Below are 26,550 nucleotides of genomic sequence, written 5' to 3' on the forward strand. Positions count from 1 at the left end.
ATCCCAGATATAGATAGATTAATGAACTGATGTATAATCTGCTAAAGATATTGTGTACTTTTGCCAATGAATTCGCCATTACTCCGTGCTCAACGGAGAATCAGCTCTTGAGTCTTTGTCTCCGAACACCTGAAACAACACCATCATAACACCGGACGCGTCTTACACGTTTGAGACTAAAGTTCTCCGTGGTAAGTACGCTGCCATAGCTAATGACAGACCCGCAGCACATGATGCCTTAATTAGCCCGTCTTGGCTTTTGCCTTATGCGCCTCAATCTCGGCCTTGACCTTTCGCTGTCTCATCTCCATCTCGGCCTTGATTTCTTCCACGGCCTCGTTGAAATCGCCCTCGATATCCTTGGAGATACCCAAAATGGGCTCCTTACCCGTTAGACTATCCGTTGAGATGGAGCGCACCAACTTGGCGCTAGCTCGGCCCTGACGCTTCTCGAGCTGCTTCTTAAGGGCGGCCTTTCCGGGAGAAGAGAAGAAGACGAGTGACAAAAAGGTCCAGATGACAGCGTAGAAGTAGACGCGGGACCAGGCTAGCAGCGAGCCCTGTAATGTAAGGACCAGGAAAGGTGCTGTGGCAAATGTGAAGGTGAGTTGAGTAGCGAGGTAAGATACGAAGTCGTAGTACTTCTTCTTAGGCGAGGGGTTGCCGGTGATAGGTTCTAGGAAGAAGGGGCGGACATGACGGCGGTAATCTAGAAATTGTCAGTATCATTCAAGACTCCAATCGGAATCAGATGGACTCACGCTTTGCAGCTGTTTGAATGAAGCTTGCAAGGACAAAGCTAAGGTAGTATCCAGGATAGAAGCCATGCCAGAGAGCACTTGTGCCAAAGGTCATGAGACTAGCGCGGAAACCAGGCTTCTTGCCTCGAGGCGTGACACGCAGATAAACGTAGTTCCTCAACCAGTTGCTCGTGTTGATGTTCCATCCTCCAAGATATCCTCGGGGATTCTGCGCAGTCTCAACAGCCCATGGGTCAATGTTCTGCAATCGGTTCCAGAAGACCTTGCCCGTAACAGGGTCAACACCGTTGTAGCCCATACCCGCGAGGATGCAAGAACCCTCCGTAAGGTACCATACACCATAGTATTTGAGTCGTGCAGTGAAGCTAACCATGTGCATGATCCATACACGGCGAAGGAAACCGTACTTCATGTAAATATCAGAGGTGAGCAGGCCGGGGTAGTATGAACCACCTAGACCCATGAACATTCCAATAAGGAAAAGACCACTCGCTGCCTTCCAAGCTGCGGGACCACCACTTCGAGGAATCTTTCGTTTCTTCCTCACGGGAGGCTTCTTTGCTGGATCGACGTTGGGCGCGTCAAACATAGTTGTGTCAAGCCATTTACGATAGTCGGTGAAGTCGAAGGACGGACCAGCGAAGAGCGCAGGGAAGAAGAGTACCCAGCCAGCATAGTCGAGAATAGGAGGCAGCTCCTTAAGCATGTTCCTCTTTTGGAAATCAGATAGATACTCCTCGGGGAGTTGGCCGTCGGCGACATTCCAGCAAAAGGCACTCAGCTTCATGAGAAGCACCATCTGGGCGCCTGTGACATCAGCTTTTGTTGGGTCGTCAGCAGCTTGACGGGCGATATGGCTGAGGGACATGTGGCCCATGACGAAAGCGAAGCCAATCCATGGCATATAGGGGCTCGTTCGAAGGAATTTAGCGATGCAGTATGTACCTCCTGCGCTGATGAAGAGAGTTCGGACACCATCCCATAGGTCAAACAGGCCGACGAGGTAAAAGATTGATACGCTTGGTTGAACATGTTAGTGGGACTAAACATGGCTGAGAGGCTGCTGTATGTCGTACCTAATGGCAAAGAGGTTCTTGAGATCTGGTCTTGAGTCGGGAATTCGTTTGAGGAGAGCGGCGAGGGGAAATGATATTAAGAACGAGGTGACAAGTTTGACTAAGGTCGCGTTAGAGATCAATTGAGCTTGGGGGACCTTTGGGGAGAACTCACGATCATCTGGAGCGGCACCAACAGTGTCTGCCAAGGCCACAAAAGCTATACAAGCAATACTGGTTAGAGAAATAGAGCCGTTACACGACGAATGAAGCTTGAAACTTACGCCTATGCAGAAAGTACAGCATCTTGATAGCGGTTAAGGTAACTTAGCATACAATACCAGTGGAGTCCAAGTACTTCCAAACTCAATGGACTATACAATTTAAGAGGAAATAAAAGGGAGATATTAGGAATTGTGCGTTGGCCCCCGCTATATCATGGCGTGAGACAGGAAGAGACAGTTCTTTGGTTGATTGATCAAAAGGTGAGGGACGTCATTTCTATCCCTTGCTTTATCTAGAATAGAGTGGAAGAGAAGATCCCCAACAGTCCAACATTTTGGAGAAGAAGCAAAAAAAGCTTGGACATTGCTACGTACGTAGTAGCTACAGTACAGTACAAGGAGAGTGACGTCCTATGGACCCACGTGGGGCACTTCACGTGTCGATCTTTAAACTGGACATGACCTTGAGGCTGATCATGAGCCTCGGACTCTGTAAATATTATGTGCCAATGAGATAGGAGCGTGCTTATACAGAGCTTCAGTATAGGGCAGTATCAGCTCTAAACACTTTGAGTTGTTGATAATGATCTGTCATCTGTCGTAATCACCAACGCGTTCATCATGACTGAGCTCAGTCGACTATAGATTTGGACTCGAAAGAAGAATGCATTCAGCACATAATAACCCCCGCCCGAAACTCCTTTGTCTATCTTACTCGAAAATAAGGCACCATCGTGCTCATTACAATAATATACACACCAAAAAACCCTGACCTGGGCTCTATAAATCGCCCTGCACCTTTTATCCCTTATTCGCAGGAGCTATGTTTATCCACATCACCAACGCCATTCACAATAGACTAACTTCTAAAGTTGCGCCTTGTTTCATATCATCTAAGAGTTGGCATCGCGGTTGCTCTTGGCGCTCGCGCTCATCGTAGGTCGCACTGTAGGCAATGATCCTCCAGATGACATCGATTGTCGCACGCGGGACCAGGCATAGACCAGACCGCTGATGAAGCCGAGGAAAATGGCAGATACACTGCCGAAAGTGACTGGGGCCGAGAAGAAAACCAGGCCGCTGATTGCAATAGGAAGCTTGTTCAGAGCTCCAACCATAGAATATGTTGTCGAGGAGGTAACGCGAATGCACCAGGCAGAGCAGTAAGAGATGAAGATAGCTGCAAGGCCAGAGTAGATCATGCCAATGATGATCTTATTACGGGTATCGTCGGGGAAGTTGCGAGAGAAGTTGTAGGCAGACCAGTCCTCTGTGAGAAGCGAGCAGACAACTAGAACAGGGATCGTGAGGAGGTTGTTGTAGTACATGGCTACACAATGTTAGCGACAGAAACATTCCCACACCGACAATGCATGACTTACTGTCCCAATCCTTAAAGTTCATCTTCTTGATGACCTTGCGCATGCCAAGCACGTAGGCAGCACTGCAGAAAACGTTCATTCCCATCCAGGCATAGCCAGCGTTGAGTGTAGAGACAGCAGCAGCTGAGTCGGTAGTACCAAAGTCACCGTTGATGGCACTCTGGATGTCGGCCCAAGCTGCGACGATCGAGCTCAGCACCATGAGGCCAAAGGAGAGCAGGGCCAGAGGTGTAACGCTGCCACCGAACCAAAGCACCTCGCCGTATGCAATGACAATAATTGTCAAGTTCTTGAAAATCGTATAAACGGGGACTGAGAGGAACTGAAGCGACTTTGTGCTGGTGTAGATCATGCCGACGAGGAGAAGAGAGATAGGAAACCCTTTTTCGTGTTAGTTACTAGAAAGTGATCGTTTGAACCTCAACAACTTACATTTTCTTGCTCGATCAGAGTCAAAAGGAGCAAGAACCTTGATCAAGCCCAGTTGTTTGCACAGCGTAATTGCACCAATACACACGACAGCCTATATACAGTCCAATGTCAAAAATCGCTACAATACCTCCTCATGGAGATTTCCTTACCTGAACAGTCAAGTAGAAGAAGTTGAGGTTCCAGAAACTGCCTGACACAACATACTTGTTGACAACGGTCATACTGATCGAAGACAAACAATACGCCAAGATAGACAAGGGCGGGCTCTTCTCTAACTGTTCAAGACCAGTGACTGGACTTGAGCCGTACGCGGCAGGAGGCGGTGATCGCGCCTGGAAAGATGGCTTCTCATTCTTGTCGTAGTTGTCATTGCCCATTTGGACGACATAGTCCTCGTTTTTCTTATCGGTCATTATGGCAGCGACGAAACGAACGACCGTGGGAGTAAAACGTCGGGATCAGCGCTGGGATGCGACGGGAGTCCGGGGTCTAGCTATTGAGATTCGAAACGAGACGCTGTATAATCGGTTTGGTAGATGGTCGCTTCGTTCAAGTGTGTAAAAGGAGAGAATGGCAGCGCGTGGACAGTGTTCAGCCTTTCACCCCCGTTGGAATCTTTTCTCCCTTTAACTAAGAGGTAGCCCTGTAAAGAGAGTACGAGGTTCGAGCCACAGGGTCGAGGGGCTCAAAGGGGAGACGTGGAGCAAACTTGGCTTGGGTTTGGGGCGCGTTCCTGCTGAGTCATCCAGACAGGGGTAAACTTGATGATGTTGAATGGTATGTAGTTAGAGAGTTAGAGAGTAGAATATGCAGTCTTTTCTTGGTCCAGATCCGTATCGATCACACGGCATCTCATCCAGGGTCCAGAAATAATATGTAAGTAGTAAGCTCGTAAAGAAACTTGTGTTGTCCTGTATCATAGAATTAGCGCTTAATAGTCACTCCACCCGGTACGAGAAATCCAATTGCGCCTGCGCCTCAAGTGCCTTAGCACAACATCCATAACGACAATGTTCATTTAAGAAGCAGTAGCCTCGTTGGTTTCAGGTGCTGCTGTTGTCTCTTCTCCAACTTCTCTGTCATCTTCTGGCCCGGCAGGAAAGTTGAGGTGCTTCCAATCCTCCAACTCTTCCGTCACAGACCGCATGCGATCGCGGATACTCTCAATTGCATAACTTCCCAATAATAATCGTAGCGGTGGATACGAGCAGTGTCCAAGCTGCCATACGAGTTCAGCGCATTTGATAGCGCTCGTGGGTCGATACTTGTCACCGAGCCACTGAACAATCCTTCGTGCATGCAGCGCTGGTGATGTCGGATGCCCGTATGTTTCGCTGGGTGGCTTCACAAGAAAATGGCCCCAGGACGTTGGAAGCGACGTATCTTGCATCTCTGGCTCTTCGGGCCTCACATGGCCTGGCTCGATGAGTGTAGCTTTGATGTTGAAGGCATCAGTCTCGTAGAGCATAGCCTCAATTAAACCCTCCACCGCATATTTGGTCGCGCAGTAAGGGCCCAGGCCAGGGACGCCCAAAGCGCCAGACGTTGAGCTGAAGATGAGATAGCGACCTGCATTCTGCCTGCGGAAGTACGGTAGTGTAGCGTGAATAATGTGAAGCGTGCCCATGAAGTTGGTCTCGAACTGGTTACGTATGTCATGCTCATCCTGGTCCTCGCAGGCGCCTATGACGCCGTAGCCAGAGCAATTGACGACAATATCGATCCGTCCAAAGCGCTGAAGCGTACGCTCGATAACACGATTCACAGATTCGCGAGCGCGGACGTCGCACAACGCGCCGAGACAGTTCTCATGGATATTCTCCATGTCTTTTAGACTTGTCTCAAACACGCGACCAACCGACGTTACCAAATCTCCATGTGAAAGTGCACATTTGACAAGGGAGTGCCCCATCTGACCCGTACCTCCAAAGATCTGTACATCCAACGGTGAGCATATTGAACGAATGAAAGAGCGCTGTGCAGAAGATGAATCATACCACCCAGACTAACTGCTTCACTGGGGTGTTGGGCTGTGGAGGATCACAGCTCGCAGGAAGCTGCGCTATTCGCGGCCTCGATGATGCCTCAGTAGCATCCGAGACTTCTGTTCGTGTATCCATCGTTTGCGTTGAGTCTTGGTATCTGCAATTGAGTTGTAAATTCCCGTTATTGAAGTTTGTTGTTGTTTTTGGCGGAATTGAAGAGAAGGTTTACTTTGAATGCTGTAAACCATAAAACACCAGGGTCTCGTGTTATGCTGAGGCGGGGTGCAAAACTATACGTATCAGTGCTAATCACAATGCCTTTATGTGGACAAACTCTGCATATAAACTGAACTTCTGGCCATGAACCCAATCTGAGAAATAAAGCATGATTAGAAGTATCCGAGAAAAGCAATAATCTTTATCTTAAATTGTGGATTATGCTGTTCAAGACTGAATCCATCTATGCATCGGATGACCAGTTCATGCTTTCGGAGCATCAAAACTTAGGCCAGATCGCTCCAAGTATCTTGAGAGTGTTTTAGATACCCTCAACTTGATTTCTAGATAGCTCGAGGTTTGATTCGCCGAGGAATAACTAGATCTCAAGGAATTGCGCCTTTAATGCATGCTCTAACTACTGCGACATGCTCTCACTTACACGCCCCGCATCGATCCATGGAATACGCTGGAGCCAATGCTATGAGCTGTATTCATTGCTGACCGGGCCATGATGCGCTCACTCGTAAAAGTTTGCGACCCTCACATATGATATGCCCGGCAAAGCTTGTAGGAGCTCACTAGCATTCAGTGAAAGCATCAGTTCAGACCAAAGATGGATAGATATGATATATTTTGTATGCTACATGGAACCGGATTTCTCCAAACTCCCGCTAACTCATCCCCTCAGAAATAAATCGTAAAATATCATATGTAAACGATTGACAATCGACTTGCTCAGACTGCCGCCAATTTGCGACCGAGTTGTTTTCAGTTCAGATCTCACAAAACCGCTCACAAGTCGTATGTTTGTGGTCTGCAACAGACCATGCAAAATGACGTAAAACAGCTCCCAGATCACGTCAACCCGATACTCTTCCGTCACAGCTTCAAGCGGCGATGTTCATGTTTGACGGTTCTTCAGTTGGACTGGTAATTCGGTCGTTCTCCTGGTACTTAGCACCCTCCACTACTATCAGATGCTGGTTTGACTCCCACGTGGGCCTCTTACTGGTTGGGCTCTCCCAGGAACTGCTTCACGTATTCCTGTCGGTGCTCGTTCTTGTCGACATCAGGGCCTCGGTTCAGAGGCGTCCACTTGGGGTCCTCCTTGAACAGTCTCATGGCATGGACATACTGTGATCGTCAGCCTTTTTTGGTATGTGGTAGAGTATGTCCGTTGACTTACGTTGCTCTCATCAGTGGTGAAGCGGTGGTAAATGCCAGGAGGTAGAATAAGCAGGTCATCCTTCTCCAGCAAAACGCGCACCCAGTCGTCATCCTTGCTTCGGACGTCAAAGTATCCACGGCCACCACGAATATAACGGATCTCCTCGTCCTCGTGCAAGTGCTCGGCAAAGAAGGACTTGACCTTGGTTTCGTAGACGTCACCCATGGCTTGGGGAGAAACAGTGATCTCGTCGCGGTTCTTGTAGCCACGCTCGCGGGCAAGGTTGTCGACCGACTCAAGTTCAGGGAGGTGGTAGTAGTAGACACCGATGTTCATGAGATCGTCAACACTGACGGGCATGCCCGAGTTATGAGGGAGGCGTTGGTCGCCCTGTAAATTTATGTTAGTTGGATCTTTCAGCAATGAGAGGTTATACTCACGGGAAGGCCATCATAGAAGTAAGCTCGCATGGTTGTTGATTTATTCGACGGATAAAGAGACTATTCGGTAAAAGAGAAGCACAGTAAGAATGGTATTACAAGACCAAGAGTGTCAGCAGATGGAAGCTCTTTTTGAAGCTTTGAAATGGCCGGGGTCCCAAGCTGTTTATGTACATTTTACAGCGTCCCAATGGTTCCATGGCGGGGTCAACCATGGAATGTCCGGTGAAGGCTAGCGACGTCAGCGCATCAGCGCTACACCAAAACGTAAAAGGTAAAGGTCCCTGTTGCGCTGACATCACAAACACACGCCTTCAAAGGTCGAGCCCTTAATGGACCAGCTCGTAGGTTAATTCCAGAGATTATGCAGAGCTTGTGTTTTATCTGGTGTCCACTTAAACTACAGTGGACAGTACTAGCGCTTGCTTGCACTGATACAATTTTACTGTCATATCATGAGACAGTATCATGATGCCTACAAATGACCACCAGATTTACCGAATGCTCAAAGGCTATTGTTCATTCCAATTCTAACAACGCCATAGTAAATCAACGCCATCGGCAATACATCTGTCCGGTGCCATGCTTCCAAAAGATACCAATCCTAAACGCCAATTCATAGCAAACATTGAGCATAATGGCTCTGCTGTTTCTTGCTGAAACCAATCTCTTTCTCTGTCGTTGGCCCTTTAAAGCTCTCGAGGCGCAGCTTCTCTAGCTCCGGCAACCATGATGTCGTTTGTACTATCATCCGCATCAACTCGAGGACGGGCCTCAAACAGACGCCTCCACCAGTTAGGAGGGTCAAGGGGGCGAGAGCCGTTGTGCAGAGGAGGATAAACGTCCGAAAAGAAATACCAAACATGTCCAATAACGACACCCATGATCTCATCCTTAGGGATAGTGCCGTGCAACACAAGGCTGAAACCCATCAATACCCAGGGTAAGTAGGGCGCGGTGAACACAAGTAATCCGAGGAAGCTCAGTCTAGTCTCTGGGTTACGTCGAGACCATATGTAGACCAGCGTCGAGGACAGCGGGTGACCGAGGAATGGCATGGAAACGAGGGGCGACAAGGCGATAAGGGAGGCCATTGAATAAAGTAGTAGCCATGAGAAATGGGCAGGCGATCGACCCGATGACTCCTCTAGAAGGCGAGCATATCGTTGAAGGAAGTAGACGTGGAAGAGTAGATCGAGCGAGAAGGGGCCAAAGTAGAGAAACGTCGTCAAGAGTCGCCAATACTGGAAGAAGGCGCAATGTTAGCATAAGCGTTCGCATTTGTAATGAGTCGTCGTAAGAACAAATGACTGGTTAGCTTGGAAGAATACGAACCTGTGATTTCACGAATACCGCGCGAAAGCTGTAGAATAGTTGGAAAGGAGTTACCATCTGGCATTGAACCAGGGCACTAGTCAGAATGGTAGCGGTTGTCCACCAACGAGTGCATGTTGGCATCTCCCAGAACCATTGTTCAAGAGGCAGCCGGCCTCCATCCATGACTTGATCCATCGGGGAGATTTTTACGCAGCGCTATGTTGATTGGAATGTCTTCCTTTCGGTGATACTGTAGCTGAGTGGGAACAGCCAAGCGATGATCGGGGGTTGGCTATATGTGAACAAGGCAGTCAAGTGATGGATTTATTTCATTAAACGGAAGGAGTAGAGGTCGAGGTTATGTATCAGGGAACACCGACGACTCTTGTTGAAAGCAATGCGCCAGATGCTGTAAAAGTATAGGTATGTAAAGTTTGTGTTGAACTGAAAGATGACAGAATAGGACGAGCCACGTTGAGAGACTGACGGGTACGGGTAACCTAACTGAGGTGTCCAAGCACCCCCACCATTCCGTCCGGAATATGTACGTACCTCATTTCACCGGAAGTGGCGGTGCTGACATGTGGCCGTGCATTCGCGACAAAGTGGCTGGAAATCAATTAAATAAAACCGCGGGGCTGGGGAAGGCGCGCTCACACGCTCCCCATAATCGCGGTGGTCCTTCCCACCTTGCGATTCTATTACCAACACTCTCGCTTCTATCCTACAACCTCCTTTCAACGAGAACTGTATTGATCAAATTCGAGCGTCTTGTGCAAGACAGTCGCTTCACTCGTTTTTCGCATGTTATTGTCTTTGCTGTAAAGCTCTTCTAGCTAATACACGACACTCTTTGTTCTCTCTTCACGCTCCTTTCAATGCCTCCCAGGAAAGCTAAAGCTTCTGGCGCCGGCAAGTCGCGGCCGAGTGACGTTCAAGGTATGAATATCCAGATACTCAGACTTGTCCTAATGGCTTTTTTACTTACAATAACCTTAGCTGGTGATCCTGTTCCCGTTCGCGCAAAGCGTCGATATCGTCCTGGCACTGTCGCTCTCCGCGAAATTCGACAATACCAAAGTGGCACAAAATTGCTCCTCCGAAAGCTCCCATTTGCACGCCTTGTCAGTTACTCAGCGCCTAAATACTTAGCGCAATTAGGAACTAACACCAGGTCAACAGGTTCGAGAAATCGCATTGACGATGCGCCCACGAGACGAGGGCTTGCGCTGGCAGAGCCAAGCCATCATGGCTCTCCAAGAAGCTGCTGAAGCCTACATGGTGCATCTATTTGAAGATACCAACCTATGCGCAATCCACGCCAAGCGTGTCACAATCATGCAGAAGGACATTCAACTAGCAAGGAGGATACGCGGTATCTGGGGTGGTTTGGGTTAGAGACTGGATTTGTGGAAACAAAATGTGAAAAACTAAAAAAGAGTCAAGGATCTGGATGGGTACTCACGAGACTTTGGTTTGGGACTATGGATGGCGTCGGGGCGCTTCGAGATATACCTGCTGGCCTTTTGTGTTGGCTGATTTACTTTGCTTTCTTCCTTCCTACTTTGAGAGTTTCATTGGCTTCGATACACGAAGCTGGGAGAAAAGGCTTTTTCTGTAAATGTAATATTTGCGGTCAATCAATTGTCATCTTCAAATTTGTTACCGAGGTACCTTAAGCTCTTTGTGTCATGTTCAAGGGAGCTGGATATTCTTTGTTCTCCCCACGCTGATCAGTCATTGGCTGAGAGCTCATGACCGTTAGACTGTCACTGACGTAATAAGCAACTCAGGCTGAAGCTCCCTCTAGCTCTCGGCCTACACTTAAAACTTTCCTTTCCCAATTCCATATCACCAATTGGCTCTATTCTTCTTAAACGAGCTATTTCCATAAACATGTATCGAGCCTTCAACTCTCGAGTAGCCTTCCGGGCCATGAGCCGAGGCATTGCCCCCGCGACTTGCATTGGAGCTTTCATTGCAACTCGACCCGTCATCCGTTGTGATGCCCCAACACTTGCTACAGGGCCTCCTCCACGCCGACGTTCTCTAGATGTTTCGCCTGATACGGTTCGTCAGCTTTCTAGTGGAAGTGTTGCTGGTTAGTCATCTTCACCTTATGTCATATGAATATAGGCTCACCGTCTGTCTCAAGGATTTGGAGTCGGTGTTGTAGTAGCTCTCTTTTCCCGAACCCTTGCACTTCTGAGTGGGTTGATTGCCCTGTCCATCCATGTAAGTCTCCCTCTACCAATGGGCTCACTCAACCTCGTCTCACACGTTCAGGTCGCATCTCGCTGGGGTTTGGATATTCCTCGAACACTTGGTATCGAAAAACTCTTGAAGAATAGCTCGGTATGGAACAAGAGCAAGGAAAGGCCATTATTCACTGCGTCGTTTCTTGTAACATTCATCCTAGCTACCTTCGTACGTCTATAGTGTTGCTCGGACCGGTTCCGTCACTTCATTCAAGGTGCTCTGTCTCCCTCTTGAGCCAGGCCAATGTCACATTGTCTCCCTCGAAATATTCTTGCGTCTTCTCCAGAACCTTTGCGTTGTAAGTGTTGAGCCACTCCTTCTCTTCAGACGTGAGCAGCGTCGTGTCGATCAGGTTACGGCAGTACGGCACAAGCGTCACGTACTCGAAGCCCAAGAAAGGCTTGTCGCCGAAGGAGTGCTTGGTTTTGACCTCCTTGACAAGAACCATGTTTTCTATTCGGATGCCGTACTTTCCATCTTCGTAATAACCGGGCTCGTTAGACAGCACATTTCCTGGGGCCAGTGCTACTTCAGCGTATTGAACACGAGTACCGATGCCAATGGGTCCTTCATGGACGTTCAGGAATGAACCAACTCCGTGTCCGGTACCATGCCTGTAGTCCAGCCCGTTTTTCTATACTTCTTGTTAGATATCGTGCTTCATAAGTTGCTGCTAATCACATACCCAAAGATGTTGTCGTGCCAGACTATCGAGTGCAAAACCTGTAGTTCCCTTGGGGAAAATGGCTTGATCCAAAGAGATGTGACCTTTCAAGACTAAGGTGTACGCCTCCCTTTCCGCATCTGTAGGCTTTCCAAAATGCAAGGTACGAGTGGTGTCCGTGGTACCATCACGGTATTGTGCTCCTGAATCACAAAGGTAGATAGCTTCAGGGTCGATGGTGGCACAGTTGCCACGCTCAGGACCGTAGTGAATGATTGCAGCGCTGCATTTACTGGTCAGCAAAAGCTTGCAACACTTGATAGTCAAGTATCATGAGTCTCTCAGTTTACTTTGAATTGAACTTACTTTGCGCCGGTAGAGGAGATGGTGGGGAATGAGAGGCCGACAAAATCCTTCTTTTCCTTCCGGAGCTCTTCAAGTTTGTCGGCAGCTTGCACTTCGTCGAGTATGGCCTTCTTGCTCACAAGCTGGTCCTCAAGCCAGGCAAAATACTGGATAAGTGCAGCACCATCTCTCACATGACAATCCCTCATACCCTTCAATTCAGCCTCAGTCTTGATGGCCTTTGCATCTCCAATTAGACTTCTGATTTCATCGACCGAAGAGTCTCCTCCCAGAGCACGCTTAAGTGCCCATGAGCCCTTATTGGAGATGAGAAAGTTGCCAGTAGGAACCTTGTCGCCGGACTTGCTCTTTTCAACATGAGCGGCGTGTAGTGCCTCGGCATCGTCGAAGATAGCTTCGTATGGCTTGATGTCAACTTTGTTCGAAGTGAGGTGCGACCGGCACTTATCGTCCAGCTTGGCTTCGTCGATGTAAAGCTTAGCAGCATCAGGGGTAACAGTGGCATACGCGAAGAAGACGGGGTTGTAAGGAATATCGTTACCACGCAGATTGAACAACCAGGCGATCTCATCCAACATGGACACTAGGAAGCCAGGTGAGTGCTTCTTTTCCAGCTCCTGGCGGACCTTGGTAAGCTTGTTCAGGACAGACTCTCCTGCAAGCTCATCAGGCTGAATGATAACTTGTTCCGAAGGACGAGAAGGACGCTCATCTCCCCATACCAGATCGACAAGGTTTCCATCAACAGGTACAAGCTCAGCTCCGCCGTTCTTTCGAATTTTCTCAGCAAGGTTCTTGGCAGTTGAACCGGAGATGAGGGTTGGGTCAACGCCAACATTCTTTCCACCGGAAGACTGCTCAGCGGACCAGTCTTGCCACGTAGGAACGTCTTGGAGACCTTGTTTAAGAAGTGTCCAGTTGCTATCGAGTTGGGATGTGGCCTGGTTGAAGTAACGACCGTCAGTAGCAAGAGCAGCAGACTCGAGTGTAACAACAGCACATCCAGCAGAACCAGTGAACCCAGAGATATAAGCACGTCTGGCATCACAATCTGCGATATATTCAGATGAGTGGCTATCCTCAGAAGGGACAACTGCAAGCCATCGTTAGTATTGCAGTAGTGAATAGCAGGTGCAGATCATGAAATCTCACTGTAAATATGAACATTGCGCTCCTTCATCAAGCCTCTCAGGCGGGTGAGCCTGGAGGTAGTGTCGAGCTTGGTCATTGTTTCAGATGAGATCCAACGGCGCGAGGATAGGCGTGAAGCTGCGGCTAATCGTCGTGGAGCTGAACGGAGGAGTGAAGTCGCAGTCTGGAAAAGCATTGACAATCAGACGCACGCAACAAGACACCTCGAATGGGGATAAATACACTCAAGGCGTGAAGAGAAGCAATAGAGCGGACTGAGAGCTCAGAACTCAAGGGCTTCACAGATAAGAGTCAGTACAAGTTCAACGACAAGAGATATCTTGATTTTTTGCGAGGTTGCACAGATATGATAAGAGCAATCTGAGGTCTCAGAGGGACGATCCGACAGAGACTGGAAGCATTCACACAAGAGTGAGGTTTGAGCATCACGGGAAAGAGTGATAATGAGGAGGAGAGCTAATGAGGGGCTTGGGGATGGAGTCATGACCCAGATAAGTTGCATGCTTTGGACGATCTTTTGTTGGTTTGGTTCACTTACCTTGATAGCACAAGTTGAATTGACGTTGCTCAGGGAGGAAATGCCGCAAATACAACCACCCACGAACAAAAAGAAACGGCTGATGAAGTTATCCTCAGTTACAGAGTAATCGAGCTATGAAATTAAAGGTCGATGAGTTTCTCGTCACGAGAGCAGGGAAGTGTTGGTGTCAATCAAGTACGTACCCACACTTGGGAACCCTCCATTGCCTGCACCTTCCTCCATGAGTGCGGGCAAGCGTGCAAGCGTGGGATGAATGGCGGGGCAGGAGCGGATCTTTGGAATGGCCGCTACCCCGAAGCAAGCCGCACCCCAGACTTTGAAGGCATTCAGTTCGTCACTTGTAGGTAGGTAGGTAGGTACCTATTAATGAGTTAGTGCTATAAGTAGAGAATATCCTTTCAGGCTGAAGTCCCAGTCATGGATCTGAGAACAACCAAGAAGGTGGGAATTGCGTATTGTATGAAAGCTTGACCTCACTATGTCAATCCTTTTCTGTGCCTCAAGAGTTTAGTTTCGCTCTTGACAAGATGATTGTATTCATCTCAGAATAAATCTAGCTCACTCCTCCACTCTCAAGAATAAATTGAGAAGTTGAACCAAGGCTCAAAATTGTATTTAAGTCTAATCTCGCGTATGAAATACGTTCCAAAGAAACAGGAGGGAATTCTCTCTTCTCCTTCGCCAAACCGCATTCGATCGAGGTTGTTCCATTTTGATACAGGCGCCATAGATACGGCGAGATCAATCTGTCTCTAGATCAGAGGTGCCTCTGTTTGATTCGACTGTATACGTCAAGCTATGATCCCATCATCTGTTGTAAGACCATTCGTCCGTTCAATATATCTTCAATCCTCGCTCTGATAACGCCAAAACTTAGACAGAATGCCGCTATACCTTAACCCCTAGACAATGAAAACCGTCCCGCCAAATATCACGTTCCGTTGATGCCGTCTGGGAATTGATGGCAGTTAAAAAGCTATGCAGAAGAGGTGCAGTAAAAACGCCGAACGAATAATCACTCCATGACATCAAGTCTTATGAGAACAAACGCTGGTCCGCTCCTGGCGATCCAGTGCTCAAGTCCAGCTTGAGAATACGTCGAAGGTCGTTTTCCATAGCTTGGAGGTTGTTTGAGCGGCCGTCACAAGGAGCCGGGACACTAGGACCACTCCTAGCATGGTTGTAGTGTTGAGCAGGGGGTGCGGCTGCGGCTGCGGCTGCAAATCCAGTAGGGGCAGATTGAGAGACATTTGTTCCGTTTCCGATAAATAGAAATTTCTTTAGGGCCTCAGTAGGATCTTCAGGTACAGCGTTGGGTTTCGGCTGGGTGGCGGATAGATCAGCAGGAGATCGAGCAGAGTTAGAGCGAGCAGCCTTAATGCGCTCTTGATAAGGTGTTGAAAACGCCGGGCCCATGGGACGACCTGGAGTTCCGTCCAGCTCAACACTGTCGATGCCGCCAGACTGGAAGCGTGTTTGGGTGCGGGCTGTCTGGGGGAGAGTTGCTGGCTTTGGGATACTACCAGGCCCAAAGGGAGACTGTGCAGAGGGTGATTCAGTGACGAGACCTGAAGGGCGGAAGCTGCTGGTGCTTTCGCTGCGTTGACGTTCCTTCTCTTGACGGTGGGCGCGAAACATGAAATCGAGCGGAGATTCCTGAACAGCCGATGCACTCTGGCGCAAAGGAGTTGGCGCTTCGGTATCGGTAGGGGGCGAGGGTTCCTGTAAGATGTCTCGAGATGTCTTGCTGACGCTAGGCGACTCGGTTACCGAACGAGAGACAAAACTGGGGAGAGGCAAGGCAGATGGCGCAGGAGATGCATGGAAAGTGGCTCCGGCAAAGGCAGAAACCGACTTCATGGATGAAGATTGTTGCGGTGGAGTGTGGCGACCAGGTCGAGCAGACTCAGGTGAGTGAGGACCATTCTTCCCACGGTGTTTGTTGTTGTTGTTGTTATTGTTATTATTGTTTCCATTCCTAGGTCGCTGTTTCGAATTGGTATGGCTCAGCTGCGCATGAGGAGAATCGGTACCAGCTCCCTTCTGAGGAGTCCGTGGAGTGCGATCGTAATGTGCGGGATCAATGGAGGCGACGTCATTCTCGGAGGCATAAGCCTTCTGAGCAGCAGGACGGCCATTGCCGCGACCGTTACGACGGCGGGCGGGAGTGGTTGTAGGCTGAGATGGGGTCTCACTCATTTCGTCTGTGGTGGCAGGTTGAAATCGATCAAGCACAAGGGAAAACCCAGGATGAGAGTCGGCTGAGGCTAAGACTGAGACTGGACAGCAAACAATGTCCCGTAGTTATTTGGTGTGTGGTTGTTTGATTGATTGATTGATGCGATCGTTGGTATCTGACTATGCGACAGCGCCAAAGAGGACTCCAAAAGATCGGGCCGGATTAAGACGGTGGTGGGGTGTATGAAAGAGAATATAAAATCGAGGCAGGTGTTACGATTGAGCATAAAGAAACTACTATTCTGGTGAAGAGAGAGTCGACTAATCTGACCATGGCTGTAGGAGAAAGTGTGATGTGGATGATTCAAGATCAAGTAATGAGGGGAACAACAAAAGAAGTGAAGGGCGGAAGCGTCTGGGTTAATAAGAGTCAGGTCAGTCCCGTCAGGTTAAGCGCAGTGAGAGCCCGGTCCAAGCAATGACGCGGGCGGATTCCAGACATTGCCAGCACAAAGAGTGGGTCAGCCTCTAGGTTCAGCGCCTGAAGCGGACCAGATGTCGCATCTCACAGCTTTGTTTTTGGGGGAAGAGAACCTTACTATTGAAGTTATATATTTGAAGTAACAAGTAAGTTTCAGAATATGGTTTTAATGCAAAGTCCACAAGACTTAAGATAGTTAAATAAAAGTATATTACGCACCTACTGTGTGAAAGCTTATATGTTTCGTTTCTAGCGAAAGTCCCATCACGACTGATAAGCGATAGGGCCTCTGTGATCGACCCCGCCCCGCCACTCTCCCGCCGGACGCAGCCTGAATTAGGTGAAGTGACCTAAGGCTTGAACTCCTCCAGCTGCCTGTCCGCCTAGAGGAGCTCTGCGGGCATCCAAAGCCTTTAGAGGTTCAGAGCCGCATCATCACTTGCTCAGAACCAATTTCACTGAGAGTCCCATCGCCTTCCTCGCAGCTGCACCATCAAGGTACATTTTTTTACACAAGCAACCCGTGCCCAAAGTTGTTTATTCATCCTCTTCTTACTGCTGACAATTACAAGCATTCACGACTATAGACATATTGATCTATCGAGCAAACGATATCCGTACGTCTTCCATCTTCACCTCCAAACCGAAACTGCGCACTACCTTTTCCATTTTCCGTCCATGAAGATCACCGAGCTACGGATAATTCTGACTGCTTCTAGTCAACCAGTGTGACTCGATATCATTCAACGAAACCAACCATAGCGTGCTTTTGCAGTTCGAGCAGCACAGCGCGAAACATGGCCGACGTTGAGATGAGCGATGCGCCCGTCGCTAAGAAGGGCGAGGGCTCCGGCAGCAAGAGTGTCGAGGCAAAGAAGAAATTTGAGGTCAAGAAGGTACAGAGTTGCCAGTCGTGAGCCTCCCCGAAGCCATGCTGACCGGAAACGAACAGTGGAATGCGGTAGCACTTTGGGCATGGGACATAGTCGTCGACAACTGTGCCATCTGCCGAAACCACATCATGGATCTATGTACGTCTACTCGGATTCTTCTTGGATATATATCACAAAGTGCTCACAAATCATTAGGCATCGAATGCCAGGCAAACCAAGCATCTGCTACAAGCGAAGAGTGCACTGTGGCCTGGGGGATATGCAACGTAAGATAGCTACGCACCCTTTCTTTTTCATGTCATTCGGCTAACAGAGACATAGCATGCGTTCCACTTTCACTGTATTTCGAGATGGCTTAAGGCTCGATCTGTTTGTCCTTTGGACAACAGGGACTGGGAGTTCCAGAAGTACGGACGATAAAGAGAACGCGGTCGATGTATCCGATTATCATGCGTTATGAAGAAAAGAACAAAGCATCTGCAAGGAAACAGTATTATTGAGGTGTCATAATCAGCTTCGATAGGCTGTAGAAGTCATGACACAGCGAGGCCCAATGCACGCTATACAATCTATTGATTTCCTTTGCTTGCAAGATCGTATGCGTAGCCCGCTGGAAGCCACTTGACGGGATGTTTGTTGTAGAAGGGCCAGGCCGGCACCACGACGAGGAAGGTTAACGCCGTACCTCCTAGACCTAGGTAGACCGCGAGCTTGATATCTTGGAGGATGTAGCCGACGACGAAGGAGATCAGCTAGTTATAATCATCAGCGAACAATCCAATGAGTTACCAGGCATAGTACGCAGAGGAAGAAGACGTACACCAGAAATGACAAGGAGAACTGTAGCAAGGAGCTCGGCGAGCTTCTGTCCTTCAAAGTCCTACAGTGGAGCTTCAGTCAGCTGTTGATCAGGTAAATCGAGGGGGGGATCATGTACAATTTGACCATCGAAGACGTCTCGAATCTGATCAAGAGCTTGTTCAGCCATAATGGATGATGATCGGGTGAAAGTATTCGTCGTGTGTTTGTGCTGTGTCTGGAGATGTTGTTCCGTTGAATTGGTTTCGATGTGAATGCGATCGCCAATAGTGTCAAGTTCGGAATTGGTCTCGACACCTGGCTGTTAGGAGGCTCAAAGACTAGTCTGCTTTCGGTAAACAAGCTTTTGCAGGCTGGAGAAGATACAATGCCTGAGCGAATTAGGATACAGATGCCATGACCATGAATACGTGTGAGTAATATCCTGATGATCAATTTGTGGTCTGATCGTCTGAGTGCATTAAGTCCTTCATCAAAGGACAACGTTTACAGTTATTTACTGGGATTAATGCAGTGATGCTCCGGAGAATCAGTCATTCTGCTGGTCAATCAGCTGAGATGGTTGAGGTTCCTGATAACTTACCCTACACCACCCGGTAGTGGCGAATTGGCTCTCAAAGCCGGACAGGCACAACAGGGAGTTCCTAGGTTATCTCTTTGAGCGGCACAAGGCAACAAAGCGGTCAAGACAGGGATATCAGGCCAATCAGAGAAATTAATTCTGCCAATACAGGGCCGGTTTGTATATAAAAGGCCAGCAGCCAGTAAGAATAGATATAAAATATTAGTAGCCAGTTAAAGTCAGGAGAAAAAGAGGCTATACTCTTGTAGAAGTAGCCAAGCTACAAAGGAATACAGGCTCTTATAGCTGCCTCTATATGTTAAGCCTCTGTAGCCTTCTGGTACGTGGGGTCAAGTGGGGCGAGTGACCTGGTGTTGCCTTGTGCCGCTCAAAGAGATAAACTAGGCCTGACCAAGGACAAGCCTGATATCTAATACGGACACGGACACCGATGGTCCAGACCAAGCTCATTCTGCAGAAGCAAGTGCCCCAAGACAGGAAAAGTGGCGGCCTCTCCCCGTCTTGTCTGGCCTGTAAGAGCCAACGAGTCAACCTGGATGACCTATTTTTTGCTTGTGATAGCACACGGTGATTCGGTACCCGACACTTGATACCACCAAAGACAATTTTTTCTTCCTAGCCCTTCGGTTCCCACTTATCGTATATTAGTTCCTCAACTCCTCTTAAACCCAACTTCACCCTGACATCGTCGCTCCCGACACCAATACCTCCTTTTGTACCCAACATTACTTGTTTTTCTTAATTACTTATGTTTGTTTTGCCCGTGCACTATTAACCGGGTCTTTGTTCTGTCCAGTAACGAGAAAATTTCTCGTCTGGCTAACCGTGCCAGTATCGAAATTGGCCCTTGACCTTAGTTCCCTCATACGGATAGGCCCTGGCATCGTCACCCTGCCTTTATTCCCTGCCAAGGCCCAAAACAAATTCTGGTTGCTACAAATAAACCAGCCTGACTCGACTCCTGAGGTCGAAATCCACCTGCATCAACCGAGTACTTTATCGCGAAGCTTCCTTTATCGAATATTAACCGGCTTCTATTTCAATTGCCTTCAACACCGTTGGCACCCCCGAGCAACCACTTTATCTACGCCAACATCCAGTATCGGCGTCTCGCCATTATCCCATACAGGTTTTCAAGTTGGCTCAACTCGCCTTCTCAAACTTTTCCCTCCCTTCGCTCTTCGGTCCCAGCTTCTGGGTCTACAGCGGAGTAAACAAGAAGCCCCCGTAACTGGTCTTTAGATCGCATTACCCGTTATTCGTCTTCCGCTAGTACATATTTCCTCTTCAACAACCAGCAGCCACTGGCGACAACCGCCGAGCAGAGCTCAATTTTGAACAAACTCCAACTCGGCGCGCCCATGCCGCGCCGGGTGCGACGTCTATAATCGCCTATATCAGACGACACTGATTGGAACAACAACAAGCTATGGGACTATAATACCGAGTCCGTAATACACCTTCCGCCCTCCTTGAGACACATCCATCTCTCTATATACGGTCACCATTAGAGCCAATATAGTCAATATCAAGCTACAAACCTAGCCACAAGCCAAAATGTCAGACCACGAAGAATCCGCTGCGCAGTCTGGGTACGATACTCCCGTCCCGGAGCTCGACGACCACCGCCACCAGTCGGTTTCAACCAGAGTTGAGCGCCCTCGCCGTGGCACATTTGATAGTCTGTATGGTGCTCGGCAGCTCGAACCTGAGCCCCCCGCTCCTCCTGCGATTGTAGTTCGCGACTTCGAGGAGGCCATCGTTGACGAGGAAGTCGGTGATCTTTCTCCCACTGCTCGTCGCAGTCGCCGACCTACTGTGGATTCCACAGATCGATCTGTCTCGCCACCTAACTCGGTCAAGGCGTTTGCCCAGGCTCGCCGTCGAGAGCGGGACATGTCGTTCTCGGAACCCAACAAGCCTGATATCGAGGATGGAGCCAGTCGAGCCATGTCTATCTCCAGCAAGCGCAGCTACCGAAGCAAGCCCCACACAATTGACAATGATGCTGCTAGTTTCTCAACCAACAAAACTGCAGAGGAGGATGTTTGCTTCCCTGTCAAGGAGAGCTATCACAAAGACCATCTGTACATTGACTTTGACTACCTCGAGAACTTCATCAATGAGCAGGCAGCTGAACGCGTGGCAGAGCGCGCGGCAGAGCGCAACGCCGCCGCCGCCGCAAAGCAGAGCTTTGAGGATATGCGAGCTCAGCAGAATGAATCGCGCATTCAGCGGATGGTCACTGTTGATGGTGATATCCTAGAACCTGTCTCGGATGACTCGATGACGCGTGAGAAGACGAACCAGACAGCGCAGACTCACACAGAGGGGTCAATTGCTGAAAAGCAGCCTGCGCCAGTTGACCCTAACAGGTTCAGTTTCTTCTCTTCGGCTTGGGAGTCAACTATCCACGCAGCCGACTTTGGCGATCTAGTCCTCCCAGGAGAAGACCTTCGTGGCCTCTTTGAGCTTCCTGATGAAGACGAAGATGGTGTCTGGTGGCTCAACGTCAACGCGGCTTCCAAGGAGGAGGTCCAGAGCATTTGCAAGGCTTTTGGAATTCACCCTCTGACAATCGAGGATATCATTACCCAGGAAGCTCGCGAGAAGATTGAACTCTTCCCGTCGTACTACTTTGCCTGTTTCCGTTCTTTCTCAGTTGTTCAGGAGCCCGATGGCATCGAGTATGAACCTTTCAACACTTATGTCATCGTGTTCCGCGAGGGCACCCTGAGCTTCAGCTTTGAGCCCAACTCGCACGCGGCTCAGGTTCGCAAGCGAATTACTGCTCTCAAGGACTATGTCTCTCTTAGCAGCGACTGGATATGCTATGCTTTGATGTAAGTGCCTACTCTGTGAATATGACTTGGAGAGTCATGCTAATTGTCTACAGTGACGACATTGTTGATTCCTTCGGACCTGTCATTCGCCAGATTGAGCTTGAAGCGGATGCTATTGAAGACGAAGTGTTCGTCATGCGTGAGGATGATTCTAACTCGTTCCTCCGTCGCATTGGCCGGGTTCGCAAGAATTGTCTGGCCCTGCTTCGCCTTCTCGGTGGCAAAGCAGATGTTCTCCGTGGCTTCACGAAGCGATGCAATGAGAACTACAAGGTCACACCACGCATGGACATCGGCATGTACTTGGGTGACATCCAGGATCACGTTGTGACCATGGCCACCAACTTGGGACACTTCGAAAAGATCTTGTCTCGCGCACACAGCAACTACCTTGCTACGGTTTCTATCAACAGTATCGCGCAGGGAACGCATACCAATGAGGTGCTTAGCAAGATCACTTTCTTGGCCTCGATTCTTGTCCCCCTAAACTTGGTCAGTGGTGTGTTTGGAATGAACGTGCCGGTTCCGTTTGCAACCGTTGCCGCAAGCAATCTGGCCCCTTTCTTCAGTATCATTGGCTTCATGGCTTTTCTGTGTATCATTTTCATGGCTTTGGCACGTTGGAAGCGTTACATCTAGCGAAAACGATGCATGCATATGTTGGTTCTGAGAACCCAGTCGGTCCTTACCATTGTTTCTTTTACAGTATAGACGGGTGTTACCTGGTGGCATGTTCTATTTAGAGATGTAACATGAGTGTTGTTGTAGAGCGGTATTATGACTACTCATTTGGTATTTATAAATTATTAGATACTGTTTATAGAGAGCTTCATGGCGTCCAATTGTCTGTCTTGAGCCGCATGTGATGGTAAAAGGATTCTCAGTATATTTATTGTAATGCCTTGAATTCTAATTATTTCTTCGAATAATCTACATAATTGGTAGTAATAGTCGTACAAATATTGAACCTGCTCGTATCTCTTGGTGAGAAATGATCGTGAAGCTGAGAGTGGGACTACGAGCCGATCTGTGGCCCATTATTGGTCAGTTGTTTAGACAGTTGCGCATCATCAAAAATCTTGAACTTGTGAGCAGAATCTACACTACAACAAACCAACTTCAACCCCACGCCAATCACTACCAATCCATTCATAGCCGCCAAAATGAGCGCTCAACAATTGTCCATCGATAACGCCGACCTCGAGAAGCTCAACGACAAGGATCGCCTCGAGCTTCGCCAGTTCCTCGCCAACGAGCAGCAGCGCTCTCAGATCCAAGCCCGTATGCACAACACCGAGAAAGACGCAATAGGATACGAATTCGCTAACGAAATGTCTCTAGAAACACATAGCTTGACCCAAATGTGCTGGACCAAGTGCGTCCCTGGCAATATCAAGAACCCTAAGCTCGACAAGTCCGAGGAGACATGCCTCGCCAACTGCGTCGAGCGATTTCTTGACGTCAACTACCTTACGATGAAGCACCTCAACGGCATGCGCAACTAAGAAGATAATTTGGGTATTGAAATAAGGGTATTTCAGTCATGTATTACGAGATTTTTGTATGAATAGACGGGCCATGGTCATAATAGAAAATTCTGGCTGTGGCCAGGACGACTGGGGCTTTGTTGGTCAAAATGACCGACGATTGAGATTTGTACATTATGAACGATTAAAAAAGTTCTCGACCTTGATTCTCTGGGAAGGGTTCATGTGAAATTGTTATGGCTTAACTTGACTAGCACTTTGTTCATGGTATGTAACCACATGCATTAGCCGTAATTTATCAGCTATTCCCAAGACTTATTGGAAACGAGCAATGCAACAATAATTGCGACCGGCAACTACAAATTACATCCACACATCGTCACTCAAATCATATCAAGGCAGTATCTTAGACGACTAAGCGGAGCCGTGTCCCGGGTGGTATTGAATTCATGATCATTTGCACTCTCAACGAGAAGTTCTTTTTACGCCTATTCCGATGCCCATGCCTTGCATTTTCAGCAGGCCAAAAACCAACCCAAAGACACGCCAGAAAAGCCAGAAACCCACAAGCCCAGTGGTATTTTTAGACGAGAGAGAGCTTGTTGGCAGCAATGTCGAGAGCATCGACATCAGGGGTCAGGCGGGCGTAAGCCTTCTTGGTGCCATCAGGGCGGATGAGAGTGTTGATCTTGACACAGTCGATGTCGTAGAGCTTCTTGAGGGCAAGCTTGATCTGGGCCCTGTGTCGAGGTTAGATATACCCTTGTAATCTTTTGGAAATACTGACTTGTTGCTCTTGATGTCGACAATGAAGACGAGAGTGTTGTTCTCCTCCATCTTCTTCATCGCACTCTCAGTGTTGAGAGGGTGGACGATGATCTAGAAGCCGTGGTTAATACAATTTGTTTTTCCAAAGAATACAATTCCAGGCGAAACTAACCTTGTGCTCATCGAGGCGAGGCTGGTGGGGGATGGATCGGCGAGGGTACTTGGGGGCTCGCGAGGTGATCAGGGTCTTGGGGCGATGGAAGGAGGTGCTGAAGCGAGCCTTGACCTTCTTGTGGGAGTTGGACTATTGACATTTGGTTAGCATCCAGGGACTGTGGTTTTCAGTACAATGTTTTCAACTTACGCCCTTGAGAGCGGCCTTGGCGGCATCCTGGGCCTTCTTGTTACCCTTGCCCTTAGGCTGAACTGTTATAAGGAAGCATCAGCATTCGCTCTTATTCAGAACTCGCAAAATCTGCTGCAGCATGATGCGGTAGAGTATCAACTCGGAGGGTGAGAGTCGAAGAGGAGAATCAGAAGATGGATCGAGTCGAAAGTTCGGTGGTATCGAAGCGAAGCTGATCGGTCATAGCAGTTGTCGCAATGTATGTAGTTGCACCAAGGCGATATAATGATTGGATCTCTCGAGAGTCGCCATAGCATCGTCGTTCAAATTCTTGCTCAAGTTCGCTTTCGCCTTCGCCCGTCCGATTCTCTTCTTTTTCCCTTTCTTCTCTTCTCTCTTTGTTGTTCCATATCATGTCGTACCTTTCTTGTTGGCGGCCATTGCGTCGGTGTTGTCGAGGGCACAAGATTGTCGGGTGTGCTGGTTGTCGTCGGAGTGGTCGAAGGTTCACAAAAACTTTCGCTGATTTTGAGTCTATTTATTTTTGTGAATTTTCAATAGCATTAGGGCACTTAGCTAATCTGGCTCCACTCTCTTCTACATGATGTGATTGGTCGATGCTTAGATCAATTATCCTGGCCTTAGGTAAGCCAACCGCAAAAAGTCATCGAGAGAATGAATGTTACACTCAATTACACGTATGTTTTCAGTAATTCAATGATAAATAGGAATCAAAATGTGCTTTCAAGTCTTATAGCTCATTCTCCTCTGCTGAATCTCCTCTGAGGAGTTGCCCCATTTTGAGAAACGGTGAGATTCAATATTGCCCTTCTCTTTGCCGAGACTAACATGAAAATCATTTTAGATATTGATGCATTAAGGGGTCAAAAGGTCAACACACAAGCGCTTTTCTCATTGGACTCATACAATGGTTTCAAAGAAGCAAACAAGGCTGAAGAGCCTTTCAAGTGGCCGCCCGCCAACTGTCAAATCCTCACGGTCAATGTCAAGGAAAGCCAGCAGGAGTCTCATCAACACTCATCACCAACTGGAGAAACAACGTCGTCAAGCTGCAGCCAAGGGCGACACGGTCACCGAAACTCGCCTTGCCTCAGAGATCGCTAAGCTGGGTGGTCTTGACTACTATCAGAAGGCCAGTCTCCAAGGTCAGAGTCTCGACAGAGGAGGTGACACGTCAAGAGTGCTTCTGGAATGGCTTCCTGTGGCAGAGCTCAAGAAGCGTGCTCAGCCGTTTCATATGTTGGAGGTCGGGGCATTGAGTACTCGAAACGCATGCTCAACAAGCGGTATATTTACTATGAAGCATATCGATCTCAAAAGCCAGGAGCCAGGCATCACAAAGCAAGATTTTATGGAGCGTCCCTTACCCAAGGACGATTCTGAGGTGTTCGACATTATCTCGCTGAGTCTAGTGCTCAACTTCGTGCCCGAGGCCGAGGGGCGTGGACAGATGCTTCTTCGGACTCTCTCCTTTCTTCGACCTGCAGCTGAACGTGCAACTGGTTCTGACGAACCTTTCCCCTGCCTTTTTGTGGTTCTACCTCGCAGCTGTGTTGACAACTCACGATACTTCACAGAAGCTCGCTTCGAGGAGTTGATGACGATTCTCGGCTACATATGCACCAAGACCAAGATGACTCAGAAATTGGCATATACTCTGTGGAAGAGGATCGGAACCGTCTCCGAAAAGCGGCCGGACTTTACCAAGAAGGAAGTCAATCCAGGACGGACACGGAACAACTTTGTCATGACGCTCAAAGCTTCGACGAGTCATTCAAACTGAAACGATGAGGGGCCTCGACGAGCTGCATATGCGGAACTGCCCAACAAACTATCAGCACGGCAAAACATATGGAGTTTTGAGCACGCGACAATGAGCTGGCACGGTACGAATGTTTACACTCGATAAGACGATCCTATCTACACAGTTCTTGGCGGGCACGTACTGTGCTGTATCGCCTGGATCGACTATCTGCAACTTGCTACGTCGCACGACTGATAAGGTGCATGGTGACACTTATGCAGCTTGGAGACACCAGATCACCGGTAGACAGGATCAGCTGGACGGTGGTCTCAGTTTTGAGTGGACTAGAATTCCCTAGCGAGCTACTATTATTACATCTCCGCACGAAAGGTGCCACGCTATTCGACGATTATCATTTCCCC

The 26,550-nt window shown here is 48.6% G+C and overlaps 13 protein-coding genes across 13 annotated transcripts; 5 read left to right on the plus strand and 8 right to left on the minus strand.

The window, feature by feature from the left end:
• Positions 1-18: 18 nt before the first annotated feature.
• Positions 19-2,401, minus strand: BKA55DRAFT_647170 (MBOAT, membrane-bound O-acyltransferase family-domain-containing protein). The gene is made up of 5 exons (XM_046197224.1): positions 2,101-2,401; positions 1,992-2,036; positions 1,838-1,937; positions 762-1,780; positions 19-709 (listed from the first exon to the last, which is right to left on the minus strand). The coding sequence occupies exons 1-5, from the start codon at positions 2,120-2,122 to the stop codon at positions 243-245; spliced, it is 1,653 nt and encodes a 550-aa protein (XP_046047493.1). The 5' UTR covers positions 2,123-2,401; the 3' UTR covers positions 19-242.
• A 532-nt stretch (positions 2,402-2,933) lies between these two features.
• On the minus strand, positions 2,934-4,267 carry BKA55DRAFT_595437 (uncharacterized protein; the record flags this gene model as incomplete). Its single annotated transcript, XM_046195807.1, has 4 exons — positions 2,934-3,370; positions 3,423-3,803; positions 3,855-3,945; positions 4,004-4,267. The coding sequence occupies 4 exons, from the start codon at positions 4,265-4,267 to the stop codon at positions 2,934-2,936; spliced, it is 1,173 nt and encodes a 390-aa protein (XP_046047494.1).
• Positions 4,268-4,872: 605 nt separating this feature from the next.
• BKA55DRAFT_595438 (uncharacterized protein) lies at positions 4,873-7,696 on the minus strand (the record flags this gene model as incomplete). Its single annotated transcript, XM_046195808.1, has 5 exons — positions 4,873-5,787; positions 5,852-5,996; positions 7,068-7,192; positions 7,245-7,616; positions 7,667-7,696. 5 exons carry the CDS (start codon positions 7,694-7,696, stop codon positions 4,873-4,875), a joined length of 1,587 nt encoding a protein of 528 aa, XP_046047495.1.
• A 197-nt stretch (positions 7,697-7,893) lies between these two features.
• BKA55DRAFT_80663 (Der1-like family-domain-containing protein) lies at positions 7,894-9,259 on the minus strand. Its single transcript, XM_046201636.1, has 2 exons — positions 9,002-9,259; positions 7,894-8,910 (listed from the first exon to the last, which is right to left on the minus strand). The coding sequence occupies exons 1-2, from the start codon at positions 9,176-9,178 to the stop codon at positions 8,356-8,358; spliced, it is 732 nt and encodes a 243-aa protein (XP_046047496.1). The 5' UTR covers positions 9,179-9,259; the 3' UTR covers positions 7,894-8,355.
• A 402-nt stretch (positions 9,260-9,661) lies between these two features.
• BKA55DRAFT_573513 (histone-fold-containing protein) lies at positions 9,662-10,628 on the plus strand. Its single transcript, XM_046193210.1, has 3 exons — positions 9,662-9,922; positions 9,983-10,107; positions 10,166-10,628. The coding sequence occupies exons 1-3, from the start codon at positions 9,862-9,864 to the stop codon at positions 10,379-10,381; spliced, it is 402 nt and encodes a 133-aa protein (XP_046047497.1). The 5' UTR covers positions 9,662-9,861; the 3' UTR covers positions 10,382-10,628.
• Positions 10,629-11,447: 819 nt separating this feature from the next.
• BKA55DRAFT_692085 (peptidase M24, structural domain-containing protein) lies at positions 11,448-13,500 on the minus strand (the record flags this gene model as incomplete). Its single annotated transcript, XM_046199725.1, has 4 exons — positions 11,448-11,876; positions 11,928-12,189; positions 12,273-13,365; positions 13,425-13,500. The coding sequence occupies 4 exons, from the start codon at positions 13,498-13,500 to the stop codon at positions 11,448-11,450; spliced, it is 1,860 nt and encodes a 619-aa protein (XP_046047498.1).
• Positions 13,501-15,000: 1,500 nt separating this feature from the next.
• On the minus strand, positions 15,001-16,164 carry BKA55DRAFT_692086 (uncharacterized protein; the record flags this gene model as incomplete). Its single annotated transcript, XM_046199726.1, has 1 exon — positions 15,001-16,164. One exon carries the CDS (start codon positions 16,162-16,164, stop codon positions 15,001-15,003), a length of 1,164 nt encoding a protein of 387 aa, XP_046047499.1.
• Positions 16,165-17,421: 1,257 nt separating this feature from the next.
• BKA55DRAFT_692087 (RING-A protein) lies at positions 17,422-17,937 on the plus strand (the record flags this gene model as incomplete). Its single annotated transcript, XM_046199727.1, has 4 exons — positions 17,422-17,520; positions 17,577-17,655; positions 17,713-17,783; positions 17,839-17,937. 4 exons carry the CDS (start codon positions 17,422-17,424, stop codon positions 17,935-17,937), a joined length of 348 nt encoding a protein of 115 aa, XP_046047500.1.
• A 149-nt stretch (positions 17,938-18,086) lies between these two features.
• BKA55DRAFT_692088 (microsomal signal peptidase 12 kDa subunit-domain-containing protein) lies at positions 18,087-18,505 on the minus strand (the record flags this gene model as incomplete). Its single annotated transcript, XM_046199728.1, has 3 exons — positions 18,087-18,269; positions 18,338-18,397; positions 18,455-18,505. The coding sequence occupies 3 exons, from the start codon at positions 18,503-18,505 to the stop codon at positions 18,087-18,089; spliced, it is 294 nt and encodes a 97-aa protein (XP_046047501.1).
• A 1,971-nt stretch (positions 18,506-20,476) lies between these two features.
• On the plus strand, positions 20,477-22,401 carry BKA55DRAFT_595442 (uncharacterized protein; the record flags this gene model as incomplete). Its single annotated transcript, XM_046195809.1, has 2 exons — positions 20,477-21,762; positions 21,816-22,401. The coding sequence occupies 2 exons, from the start codon at positions 20,477-20,479 to the stop codon at positions 22,399-22,401; spliced, it is 1,872 nt and encodes a 623-aa protein (XP_046047502.1).
• A 524-nt stretch (positions 22,402-22,925) lies between these two features.
• On the plus strand, positions 22,926-23,267 carry BKA55DRAFT_516700 (mitochondrial import inner membrane translocase subunit TIM8; the record flags this gene model as incomplete). The annotated part of the gene is made up of 2 exons (XM_046188109.1): positions 22,926-23,043; positions 23,104-23,267. 2 exons carry the CDS (start codon positions 22,926-22,928, stop codon positions 23,265-23,267), a joined length of 282 nt encoding a protein of 93 aa, XP_046047503.1.
• Positions 23,268-23,832: 565 nt separating this feature from the next.
• Positions 23,833-24,804, minus strand: BKA55DRAFT_692091 (ribosomal protein L23/L15e core domain-containing protein; the record flags this gene model as incomplete). Its single annotated transcript, XM_046199729.1, has 5 exons — positions 23,833-23,989; positions 24,037-24,128; positions 24,190-24,321; positions 24,382-24,443; positions 24,786-24,804. The coding sequence occupies 5 exons, from the start codon at positions 24,802-24,804 to the stop codon at positions 23,833-23,835; spliced, it is 462 nt and encodes a 153-aa protein (XP_046047504.1).
• A 487-nt stretch (positions 24,805-25,291) lies between these two features.
• BKA55DRAFT_692092 (putative methyltransferase-domain-containing protein) lies at positions 25,292-26,167 on the plus strand (the record flags this gene model as incomplete). The annotated part of the gene is made up of 1 exon (XM_046199730.1): positions 25,292-26,167. One exon carries the CDS (start codon positions 25,292-25,294, stop codon positions 26,165-26,167), a length of 876 nt encoding a protein of 291 aa, XP_046047505.1.
• Positions 26,168-26,550: the final 383 nt, after the last annotated feature.

This window comes from Fusarium redolens (assembly GCF_020744475.1).
Source record: "Fusarium redolens strain MPI-CAGE-AT-0023 chromosome Unknown BKA55scaffold_11, whole genome shotgun sequence".
Classification (NCBI taxonomy): Eukaryota; Fungi; Ascomycota; class Sordariomycetes; order Hypocreales; family Nectriaceae; genus Fusarium; species Fusarium redolens.